The sequence below is a fragment of the Trypanosoma brucei genome (assembly GCF_000002445.2).
Source record: "Trypanosoma brucei brucei TREU927 chromosome 11 chr11_scaffold01 genomic scaffold, whole genome shotgun sequence".
Lineage (NCBI taxonomy): Eukaryota > Euglenozoa > Kinetoplastea > Trypanosomatida > Trypanosomatidae > Trypanosoma > Trypanosoma brucei.
The window spans coordinates 19,590-31,550 of NT_165288.1; the positions used below are offsets into that span (position 1 = coordinate 19,590).

Below are 11,961 nucleotides of genomic sequence, written 5' to 3' on the forward strand. Positions count from 1 at the left end.
AAAAATATCATAAGTTTATTATTGGGGTTTTATGTATTATTAACGAAGTGGTCAGCGCATTTAACAAAATTTAAGTTTACGATCCCGTTAAGTTCGCCTTTAGTAAGCTGCCTTCAGCCTTTCTGCAAGAGCTCTAACTTTGGTTATGCGGCAACTTTCATTATACTTTCTTGAAACTTCATCAGCTACAACTTCCTTAATACCATTGAAGCCAGTTTACCTTTTCTTACCTATAATCATTTCATTGAGCATGTCCACTGTCAGTTAGCTTGTGGCTTTTAAAACCTTAACTTATTTTTCCTCCTTCAGAATTATTCGACTTACTTCTGCACGTTACCCACAACTATATTATGGTCATGCTCTCCTCTTCCAACATCGTCCTCTTAAATATTACGCCGTTATTACGGTCCATAAGTATTTCTCTCACAAAAGAAGTTGCAGACTAGTTTCTGATCCTCGTTCTAACCTTTTAGTTACGCAGCGTCCGCCTTACTTGGCATTTTTAAGCTTATGCAGAGACTCACAGCAACGAGTTTTAGTAACTCAGGAGGCATAACGCTGCAGAAAGTATCATTGTATTCCTTGTATGTGCAACGCTTCTTCTCCCTTGTGTACTGTTTTCCGTCGAATCATGTTCCTCCAGATCGCTTGTAGCCGCTTCCTGTTTACCTCCCTGATCAGGCTCCGAGACTGCGCTCCTCGGTTGTGGATGCGCTAGACCCTCACCACTTTCCCTTGTTAGCGGTGGTGGTGTGGTGTTCCTTCCCTGCCTCTGCCCTTCATGACTTTCACTTCCACGATCTCGTTTTTCACCTTCAGACACTTCGTTTGCTCGCACGGTTGCCTGTCTGCTTTCTTCTACCTCTGTGGTTGCTGGCTCCTCACGCAAAGACAGGCCAACTGGTCCGTCGCTCCGCTCGACCTGCCCATCAATTCCAGTGGCACTCGCGGCGTCACTTTGTGGCTGACCCTCTTGAGGGGCACCCAAAGAACCAGACCGTGTTCCGCTGGAAATGCTTAAAGCTGGAGATGGCACCTGCCTTCCTCCATGCTGGGCGCCGGTTGCGCTGCCACGTACTTCTCGTCTTTCCGTTTGCGGCTGCAGAACAGGGAGTTGGGGAGACGCATCTCCACTAGGCCGATCCTGACGTGAAGGCAGCAATGAACACGGCACCCCTTTGCCGTCACGGTCCCAATATTGAATGCATCCGCTTCCGGACGAAACCGCTACCCCCACTACACTCGTTGTCGCGGAAGCGCTTCGCGACTCAGCTGGCAGGAGACACGTTATAAGTGTCAGCAACAGCACTGTTGTATTTTTGAACATAGTGTCACTTAGCTTGTTAACGCACAAAATTACACAAAACACTAACAAACAGGGGCCTCCAATAGATATATACCAATTCGATTAAGTATTTATTTGTGAAGAATAATCTGATTATGATAGATATCCTTTTCTTATCACTTTGTGGATGCTGGTCACTGCTGGTCACACATGCTCGGTACTTTCTCCATTTTATTTTCACAATTGAGTTTTTCTGGTTATTTTAATTTTAACCTCAATAAAAGTAACTCAGTAAAATAAGATGATGATCGTAATACGAAATGTGTTCCACCATTCGTATAATTATTATTATTCATTATCTATTATTTATTATTATTTCTCTTTAAACAAAGATAAACATCTAACACAACAATGACACCAACAACGCAAAACGCCCCCACAAGTCGTCGATAACCTATATAAATCGAAATGAAGTACAGATATAGAGCTCCAATTACGCAAAACAAAACCTTCCCCCCTTTCCTCATTATTTCTAAAATTCAGATGAATTAAGTGAAAGGAAACAGTCACAAAACTAACTCTTATCTCCAAATGATAATAAAAACAGAGGTAAATTCAAATTTGGGTTTTTGATATACAGAACCCTATTACGTGAAACAATTAGTCACACGTATGACGGACAAAAGGTAACAACGAAACACCCCACCAAACCAGTTGCTTTAAAACGCAAAAAATACAACTCGGCAGGTAGGTCGTGTGAGTTGTATTTTTTGCGTTTTCTTTTTGTTTTAATCCTGTAAATAACGTTATTGCTTCCTCATATTTACATAGTTTCATCATGCAGTACTCCAAAACTATAAACGGCACACACTTAAGCACCTTCACTTTTAAGCCACCTCGTTTTGTTAATACAAAAGAAACGGTTAGTTTAAAGGCGGCAAATTATCGGTACCGAATATACTGCGCCCTAGGGGTAAACGCCTTAACTGCTACACGGCAAAAGCAGGAAATGTCAGGAAAGGAAATTTAAAAAAAACGGTTTTGCAGTCCTGTTCAACAGTAGACCAGTTCACAGAAAGGGGGAAATTAAAAAATTACATTAAGTTAAAAATTATTCTTACCTCCTTTGTTCTTTCTTACGCAATATCATTAGGGGAAAATAAATGATCTTTTTGTTTTGAGGCGATAAGGTTTGACCAATGATTTCGTAAGCTCCGATTAACCTTCCCAGCCAACACGCTCGAATCTACAGTCCTCTGGGCTTCGAATTTAAAAAAATGCCTTACCTCTATGCACACGTTCCCATCAACCACGACCGACCCTAGACGAGACAGCTGCTCGTACAGAGTTCACGACGAAATACCCAAACGGGTTCGATCTCGTGATACACCCTTTTACAAAACCGAGGTGTAATTCGCTTTATCAAACACTTTAAAGGCAATGACCGCAGAGAATTTAATGTACTTCCTACAAATGACGCCAAATTTAACCCCGAACTTAAATGGCAGCATCAAACTAATTAGATCCCAATTCATAATATTCAGTAATAAAACTTTTAACAAACTCACGAACACAACCGCTATTCACTACGAGGTTTCTTTGATTGTTATCGCCAAAATCTTCAATGATTCTTAACGTTTTAAAATGGGACTTCAACCGATTAAACTCCCATATAAGAACTGAATTGTTAAAACGGAAACTGCATAATCATAACAACCGCAGTTACACCAATCCACGGTAATGAGAACCTCATGCACCCTTCATTTCTTGAAGCTCAACAACCAGTACCCACACTTGGTACACACCACCTTAACTTTTTTAAAAAACATCCATATGGTATATAACGAATCATTCTGCGTATTTACACAATTCATCAGAATCGGGACTCTTGTTATCATGCAATACGTTATAACGATAACCCCATTCTTCGTTATCAACATAACAAGAAATCTCAAACAAATTTTGGACAGCCTTTTTACAAGACAAAATTCAGAGGCAGCTGCGACACGATAAAGAGAAACATTTAGATAATTATAGAAAATGTCGTCACTGAAAAACTCAGCAATGCGCAAGATAACAGTATGCAACTAGCACACCTAACCTTTGGTAAAATACACAAAACCACTCTGCAACATTCACCGAACATCGAATAAGAAGGAATTCAAGTTTATCAACTCTTCGTTCAAAGCTGTTCTACCTCATCCATCTTGCTACAGATTACTCTGTTAGACAAAAACGCTCAGAGTTTTCACAAAAAGTTTTCCTCTGACCTTGCATAATCCAACATCCATTTTTCAGCACCATTGTCATACCTTTTTTGTGGCCCGGTTACATTCACCTATAACAGAATCACTTTATTCCCTTGTCACTTCATACAAGCACTTAAAGAAGCCTTCAAACAAAATTTTAATATCCTCCGCTGCGACCGATTGATTACCGGTGTAATCTACCCACTCATCACTCATATTTTATGCTTGAAATTCACGCTACCATCAAACGACTAAGGCTTATTTCACGAACAAAAGCACAACTGCCAAAGAGCATAGGAATGACGTCATGAACATGAATACAGTAGGTTCTGGCTCTTTCATGTCCGCAATATTGCCACCAATCACCCACATTTAGGTTAAACATGTCAATGACAAAATAATCGAAATTGCTTACAAAATTGTGGGTCCCATCACTCACACTTCTTTGGGACGCCACTAAAGCAAAAATCTTAGTTCAAACAATTTGAACCAGAAACCTCCCACAACAACATGTCACTGACTAATAGACACGTAAAAAACACATAAGAAAAAGAGAAATAATCCATAGTTATATCGACACGCAACGCAAAAATCAATATGTTTCCAGCCTGAACACGGGAAAACTCTACAATAATTTCCCCTTCCCTTTACAAAAGTTAACCAATGTAAAGAAAAATATTTATAAATACTCCTGGTTAAAGGCACAATAATAATATATGTATGCACGAATATACAACAACATGATTTCCTTACGGCACTGCCTGCCCTATTCCCACCGTTGATATTAAACATTTTCTCATTTTCAGCTCATAATGCTACCTTCTGTTCCTGTAGGATTAATTGTTGTCTCCTGGTGAAGATATGGGCAGCACCGCCACGTTTATGTCATGTAGTCAACGCGTCGGCAAGTTTTCTAAAAGCAACATATCTAAGGACTAGTCACCAACAAAAAGCGGTGCATTGTCCATAAACAACTATCACTAAACAAGTCCGTGCACCAACATTACGCAACGCGGGCCATAGAGGGTACACAATCGGTGCCACATGTTGATAATATATTCTTATTTTCTCACATGCACACGATAAAAAAAGAGGGAAAGAAACGGGGAAATGCTTGCCACAGAAGTAAAAATAATAATAAGAGAAACTAAAATAGCACCCCTGAGTTTGTGTGAATTACCGCCTCACCTCGTAACGCCAGAAAAATGGAAGAAACCACGCACACACTAAAAAGGTTATCATTAAGTAATGAAACAAAAATACGGCTACGATTCAGAAAGAAAAACGCTCAAGCATATCACAACCATATTAACTCCTACTCACCACACTCGGCGTTTGAGATTATTTAAAAAAATTACATTAATATGTTTTGCAACCAACATGTAAACACCATGAAAAAAATGAGGCAGAACGTAGGGTTTAGTTTATTACGTCTTCACCCTCCCCGTTTAAAGCACAAAACATCAAAAATATGTATATAATTAAAGACGAAAACAACAAATACTAATAATCATAACTTGAAGCTAAAAATAGCTGTAATGGTGCATATGATACCAAAGCACATGACCATCGTTCACACAAATACATATGCACATGCGTATAAGCTTACAAATGTTTAAAGCGCAGTGGAGGAGGAAGATCCCGAGGCTCTTTCGAATGAAATAAAAGTGAGTAGTGTGTACATTAGCAGACAGGTAAGAAGGCAAAAGCAAACTAGGTGAAAAAAATAAAGTCAAAACACAACACCGCGAACGATTACATTTGTACACTTTTCAAAACTAAAAAAGAAGCAGGACCATCTTAGAGTAAACTCAAAAACAAATACAAAACATTATTCGTAGTAAAAAAAAAAAAAGAGAAACTAAATTACAATAATATTTAATAACACCAAAAAAAAACTAAAAAAGAAAAACAAAAAAAAAAACAACAGCACAACCAGAAAAACTGAAAAACAATAACTCAGTTCCGCCAGTGAAATCATCACAATCCATAAAAAAATTTTAAATATTTCACTCATCAAGTAAAATTTTGTTATCGGATATAATTACCACTGACGTGCTACTTAGTGTGCTGATGGAGTGATTGCTGTGAGTACCTGCGTAATGATCCGCCACACGCCCAACCTTCGCTGCTATTCGGTGAATTACTTCCCGACAATATTCATCATTCCATTCTTCCGTATTAGTGCGAGGAAGCGGTACACGCCAACGTTCACAGTACGGCATCAATAGTTTCTCACGTTGCTGACCTTTGAATGTTGCGAGTAACATTTGAAGTGAACTCATAATCATCTGAGCTGATTCACTTAATTCCACGCGTGATGAGCTATTCTCACTTGTGGAGTTGGTGGTTTCATTCCCATCTTCAAAGTAATAATCATGATCCAAGCGTAGGGCTACAAAGGTACGACCCGGTACTGCATTAAGTTGGTATAATTGTACCGGTTGGGGAACACCACGCAACTGAACGGGCCCAAGTGCGGTTACATCAACTTGATGCCGCTGTGATTCACTTAAAGACATATAAGTTGCATGTGTTAGTAATACTTGCCCACCATTGGCAACACTCTCCGTGCGAGCTGCCATATTGGTGGTGGGACCGTAGTAATCGTAACCTTTTGTAACTTCATCATGTCGAATATCACAAAGCCCAGTGTGAATACCAATGCGTACACGCAAACCACTCCATAACCGACAATACACTTCAGAGTCCAGACATGCAGTAGGAGAAGTGTATTCATTATCCTCCTTTGCATTCGCTTCCTCAAACTCACGGTAGAAATTATCCAATGCATCCGTACCCCAATCATTATGTAAAAACATAAGTTGGAGGTCTGCTGCAAGTTGTACAGCCTTAAATGGGTCCTGACATGCAATCATGAAAGAATCACCAATAGTTTTCACTTCATAGCAGTCGTGCTTAAGTACAAGTTGGCGAATCATACGGTGATGTGCTGCCACAGCTTCAGTCATAATATCAGGGTAAGTTGCCCACTGTGCTGTGCTGCTTTCAATATCAGTAAAAATAAGTGTCACAGGATCAGTCGACTGCCTCGGTGCTAGTTCGTTATCACGCTTGTTACTGATGGTACAGTATAGTGCTACTCCAAGGGTAACAAAAAGTAATAACGCGAAAACTAAACCAATAATGATGCCAGCTACCTGAGAGGATGACAACTGAACACGAATTTTTTTGTACACAATAGAAGGTGTCACCGGCTCCTGCATTACAGGAAAGGTGGGGTCCAATACGCGGCCGAAGGACCATACAGATATGTCTGTCGCACCATAATTCCAAACACAATTACCAGACAATTGTACACCGTTGGCAATACAATCAGAATCACTAAAGGGCCCATACCTCATATCATCAATAACAAAGGAAGTTTGCCAAAATATTTCATCAGACAATAGGGAAGAGCTAACCTTCTTCATGGGTAACAGAAGTGTTTGCATCACTCGAGCAATGGCAAAGCCACGGAGTGACATTGGTGACCATTGTGACGGATCGGGAACGGCTTCATGGTAAGCAATAATGGTTTCTGATGTGGAACTATTATCAGCCCAATGCGGCAAACTAGTGGCGAAAAGCAGGCGCTGTGCCTTGGCGTTTGCAGTCACACTGAACTCTAACTTCAGTTCCTCGTAATATAATAACAAGTCCGTGAATGTTATGAACACACGAGCTTGAGGATGGGTGTCAAGGTATTTCGATATCGTTTTCACATCGGGAGTTGTAAGTCCGAGTATGAACACGTCACCACCATGTTTCAAGTGCTCCATATGGATATCAGAAACATGTTCATTCAAAAGAACTCTGGACCCGAGTGATGCACCAAAAGTCATTAATGACATGGACAGTACCTCAGCAACTTCAGCTGCTTCATCACTCCGAATTATAGTGTGAGCAATATGATTTGTTAAACGTGAGAAATACTGCGCAAGCACATACAGTTCTTGGGTGAGCGTAGGGAAGAAGTGTATGACATTCCTTTTGAATGTGCTCACCTGAGGAAAAACCACCATAGGGTCAAAGAAGATAACACCCGGTGTGGTGAGCACCTCATTGGTTACAACACCGAATACAGCAGAAACAATCCTTTCATCCAATGTATCATTAAGGTCCTTCGCAGCTCCTGAATATGAAGAATTAAGGGAATGAAAGAACAGCCTATCGTTGTCTCCGATGTGATCATTTCCAGTCAGTGTAACTGCACCACTAAAATACAACGAATTTGCGCGCTGGACAACGTGGTTATCAGATATCAATATCACTAGACCACTCAGTGGCGCATAAACACGAATTCCAGTACTAAAGCAACGAGTTGTTCCCCACGTCAGGAGTCCCTCTTCAACTGCTTCCAAATGGTATTTTCCCACCACTTCCTTCATATACACTACACTTCCTCCTTGATTGCAACGACACACGGCACCTTGAAGTTGAGCAGCACTGCCACACTCACCTCCAAAGTCACCAATCACCATATCATCAATCAAGTAACGGCGCTGATTATAAAGTGATAATCTAAACAAGGTGCGATTTGTTAATGATATGGTGTCAACTAATGCTCGCATAAGCATCTCTCCAGCAAGCCACCCGAGAACCATCAATTCTCCACTGTTATGGTTTGTGTCAAAGTGTTCTGGCTTCGCAAAACCACCCCAGTTCTCATTAGTATTCAAATATTTTGTCATTTCTTCACGGAAGCGTTGAATGATTTTGTATCGTGTGTCACCCGCAAGTGGACCAGTACCAGTAATAATAAGTTGACCAGGTTTTAATTCCGTATTAGTTTCTTCCAAAGCTTCCTTCCAGGTATTCAGCAGAAATGTTTGCGAACTAGACGTAGTGAGTACAAAGGCATCTGCCGTGTGATGATCCTCTCTCAATAAATAGTGAATAAATTTTTTGGTGATGTCATGTGGAGAACCAAATAGCAACACGGCTTGTGGTCGTGTCTTCACAAATTTCTCCCACTCCTTGTCGAATACGTCATCTCCAATACGCTCATTAACATTACCATCAATGGCAAATGTACCACACAACTTATATCCCATCATAGACATCACCTGCTCTGTAAAGGTATATGAAGAATCACCAAAGTTTGTGCCTTTCAGATACATAAAACCCACGCGTCGAAGTCGAAGAAATACGACAGCATAACGAATCAGAGCAAGTAACTCAGCTTTGGGTTCAACACTTGGATAATAGAAATGAGGATTCCACCCACGAACTTCATCAGAATAAGAGAGAGGTGCAAAGGCAACTAAATCATGTTCCTCCAATTTGTCTCGAACCCAAAGTACGTTTTGGTTCCCCAGTGGTCCAACTATAACAAGAAGCTCATCCCCTGCTTTTTCCACATTTGTTGTAAGCAACTGTTCGACCGATTCCTCATACGAAGAAGGTTGGATTAGAGAAACCTTAACCAACGTATGTAGTTTTTCTTCACGTGTTGCAATGGATGCGCTCAAACCTGCATTGAGGGAGTCAACGACGTTGTGTGGGAAACCAGCGCCGTACATGAGGCTCAGCACTTTGACAGTCACAACATCTGTTGCTTCAATTGGTCTTGCGAGTGAACCGACTGCCAGCATTATTAACAACAACAGCGACCCAATAACCTTTGCACCTCGTTGTAGCGTCACGTGCCTCATACGGTGAGAGGACGCCCGTGTGTGTGGTGCAGAACTCAAACCGCACAAAACTGCCGGCATTGTTTGTTTAGTCTCTATTTAGCGTTACGATGTCTTACAAACGACAAAAGGAAGGGATCAAAGGGGAAATAGTTTGGACAAAAATAAGGGCGGTGTGCAACTTTCATCTCAAAGGTGGCTGTGATCGACTCCCTACTAGTTTGGTGGGTTGCAGGGACATATTCACTGCGATTTTGGTGCTGACAACGTTGTGTGCATTTGATGAAATTTATGCTTACACGCGATAGAGGGAGAGCCTTGACTCAGAATTTTTTTGGGCATTCTCCATTTGCATTAATTAGTGGTGCCAGACCGTTTCAGCCTTCGTGAATTGGATGTGTGTTTGGCTGCGTCGCAAGTTGTACTGGTGGTTTTGCCATGCTGAATATCGTCTGTCGCAGCATGGCCTCGTAGCACAATGCAGTGTGCATGCGCCACAAAGAAATTTCGTTTCCACCTGTACTTCCTTCCTTCCTTATTTAAGGCATCTCCTACTGCGAGGCGGTAACACCGCGTAACCCACGGTACTCCACAAGGTGATGTGCCGCAGTATTCCTCAAATTCTGGAAGCAACCGTAAGAGCTGCAGCTTAACCTTACGTGAAAGAGGGATTTTTTTTTTTTGAGATATGCATGTGAACCTTCTTTCGGGGGTATGCCTTCCATCAGTCCAAGTGGAGTATCACCAGTTACTCAACTTCCCGTTTTTCTTCCCAAAGCACTGTTAAACACGATTGGGTGGCTGGATGAACTGTTTGAACGCACTACTCGAAGGGAACTTTTCAAACAACAGGCGCCTCGAAAACCAGCGGCTGTCCGACTTTTTGGACGGTTTATTTCTTCCATTTCCGGGTTGCGCGTAATGTTGAGGGATCCGTAAAATATGCAGGTGGACTAATCAATTATGTGTCCTTCAAACTACCAACTCAAGTGGGTGCTGAACTTCCCCAGTCCATCTGGCTAGGCTCTTCCACAGCAACCTTAGCAGCGGGAAGTGCCAATGATGTTTGAGCACTCTCTTCATTTACCAATTGACGTCATCTTGCTCCCACACACATTTACGCACATTTAAGGGGGATAAATTACTTGTGTTTCCAAGCTGGTTTGCACACAGTTACGTTTTATTTACAGGGGTGTGCGCTGGCGGTATACGCCTTTCCTCCGCCATTTTTTCTTATAAACAAATTACTTTCTTTCCATTGGTTTCTCCTCTGTTAGTGCAGTACCAAACGATCGCACTTCCTTTCAACGACCCCCGATGTTTGTGCGGCGCGTTTTTCATTACGTGGGGCAACACGTTGGATGTAGTTAAAAGTGCAAAAAAAAAAAACGTTGGTGCATCACATGCCACGCAGGGAATGCACTTATATGGGATATATCGACCACAGCGCATCTCTGGTGAATTATTTTAATGGCGCTGCAAATAGTCCTGACGCCTCCTTTCAAACGTTTTTGGAAATGACAAGCAAACCTTTTACCTCAAATACGAGAGCCAAACCTAAGCAAAATTTTACAGGTTAAAAGGAAGCAACGTGACACATGCTGGATGGGAATATAACACTTCTGTTCCTTCCGCTAGCAACGCCACACCCCTTCCGTAAGTTCCAACAGCATGAACCAAACCACTGAAGGTAAATAATCGTCTCTGGACAAAAAATTGCGGCAACGGGAAGCACACACAGAGGGGGAAAACAGCAACAGCGCACCGGGGTTGGTTGCAAAAATAACGTAATTCAGCAAACAACTGAAAGTTCCCATGTAAAACACCAACGAATGTCCACTCGACGCACTCCAAACTAAGCGGCAACACGTTAAGGACACAAGAAAAAGAAACTTCACTGTCCCCTCATGTTTTCTGCGAAATAAATTCGCATCGCAATCTTTCTCTAATCGGTTTCCTTCACCAAATGGTCAGAGACACGTACATTCTCACAATTTTAACGGAAATGACCAAAACCACATGTTGGCTCGATTCATTACTGACGGGCATAATTCAATCAACGACAACCACCACACACCTCAAAGGATCCAGTGCAGATTTTTCCTTCCGCACCTCATCCCTCACCTGCAAAAGCAGTTGGGAGTATAATGCATAAATTTCACCTATGAAGATATGTTACAGCTTTTTCGTGCACTATCAAAATGATGGGGAATATAAATATACAAAAGCTTCATCAACACGGTGAACCACAGAGAGTACCATGGAATAAGAATGAATCAAGACGGTGCCTGCTAAGATATTATGCATTTGCGCTACGCATAAGGTTAAATTCTATTGAAACATACGGGTAAATTTATACCAACTTTATTCGGAAGCAAAAAATAATAATAAACACTGCGGTAAGCGCTTTATCGGCACATTCAGTTGGGTTGAGGGAAGTGTCATTGAGAGGTTGAGGGCAAACAATTGGTGATGAAAATAACGGCAATAATGACATAAATAAAAAAAATACGTGAGTAACATCGGAAACGCTCATGAAAAAAACACATTTATCATTATTGTTGTTGTTATTACTATTTATATTATTATGTGCCGCTAAACATATATAGACAGTCTTATGTTGTGGAAAAGCCGTGAGTGACCTTTTTTCAAAAAAAAAAAAGGTAATGAAGATCCCGCCGAAAAGAAAGTTCGGTGGCGAAAAGTTTTTTAAAAAAAAAACTTGTGGATTTAAAAAAAAATTAACCGTCACAACAAAAACAAAGTCACGGAACACAAGTACTTTCGCTTT

General features: G+C 41.1%; 1 protein-coding gene and 1 pseudogene across 1 annotated transcript, besides 4 other annotated features; both read right to left on the reverse strand.

Moving 5' to 3' along the window:
• Nucleotides 1-535: 535 nt before the first annotated feature.
• Nucleotides 536-1,327, reverse strand: Tb11.51.0002 (annotated as a pseudogene).
• Nucleotides 1,328-1,622: 295 nt separating this feature from the next.
• Nucleotides 1,623-1,662: a microsatellite.
• A 3,761-nt stretch (nucleotides 1,663-5,423) lies between these two features.
• Nucleotides 5,424-5,458: a microsatellite.
• Nucleotides 5,459-5,523: 65 nt separating this feature from the next.
• Nucleotides 5,524-5,544: a sequence feature (AT_rich).
• On the reverse strand, nucleotides 5,544-9,059 carry Tb11.03.0990 (expression site-associated gene 4 (ESAG4) protein, putative; the record flags this gene model as incomplete). Its single annotated transcript, XM_823014.1, has 1 exon — nucleotides 5,544-9,059. The coding sequence occupies one exon, from the start codon at nucleotides 9,057-9,059 to the stop codon at nucleotides 5,544-5,546; it is 3,516 nt and encodes a 1,171-aa protein (XP_828107.1).
• A 2,660-nt stretch (nucleotides 9,060-11,719) lies between these two features.
• Nucleotides 11,720-11,759: a microsatellite.
• Nucleotides 11,760-11,961: the final 202 nt, after the last annotated feature.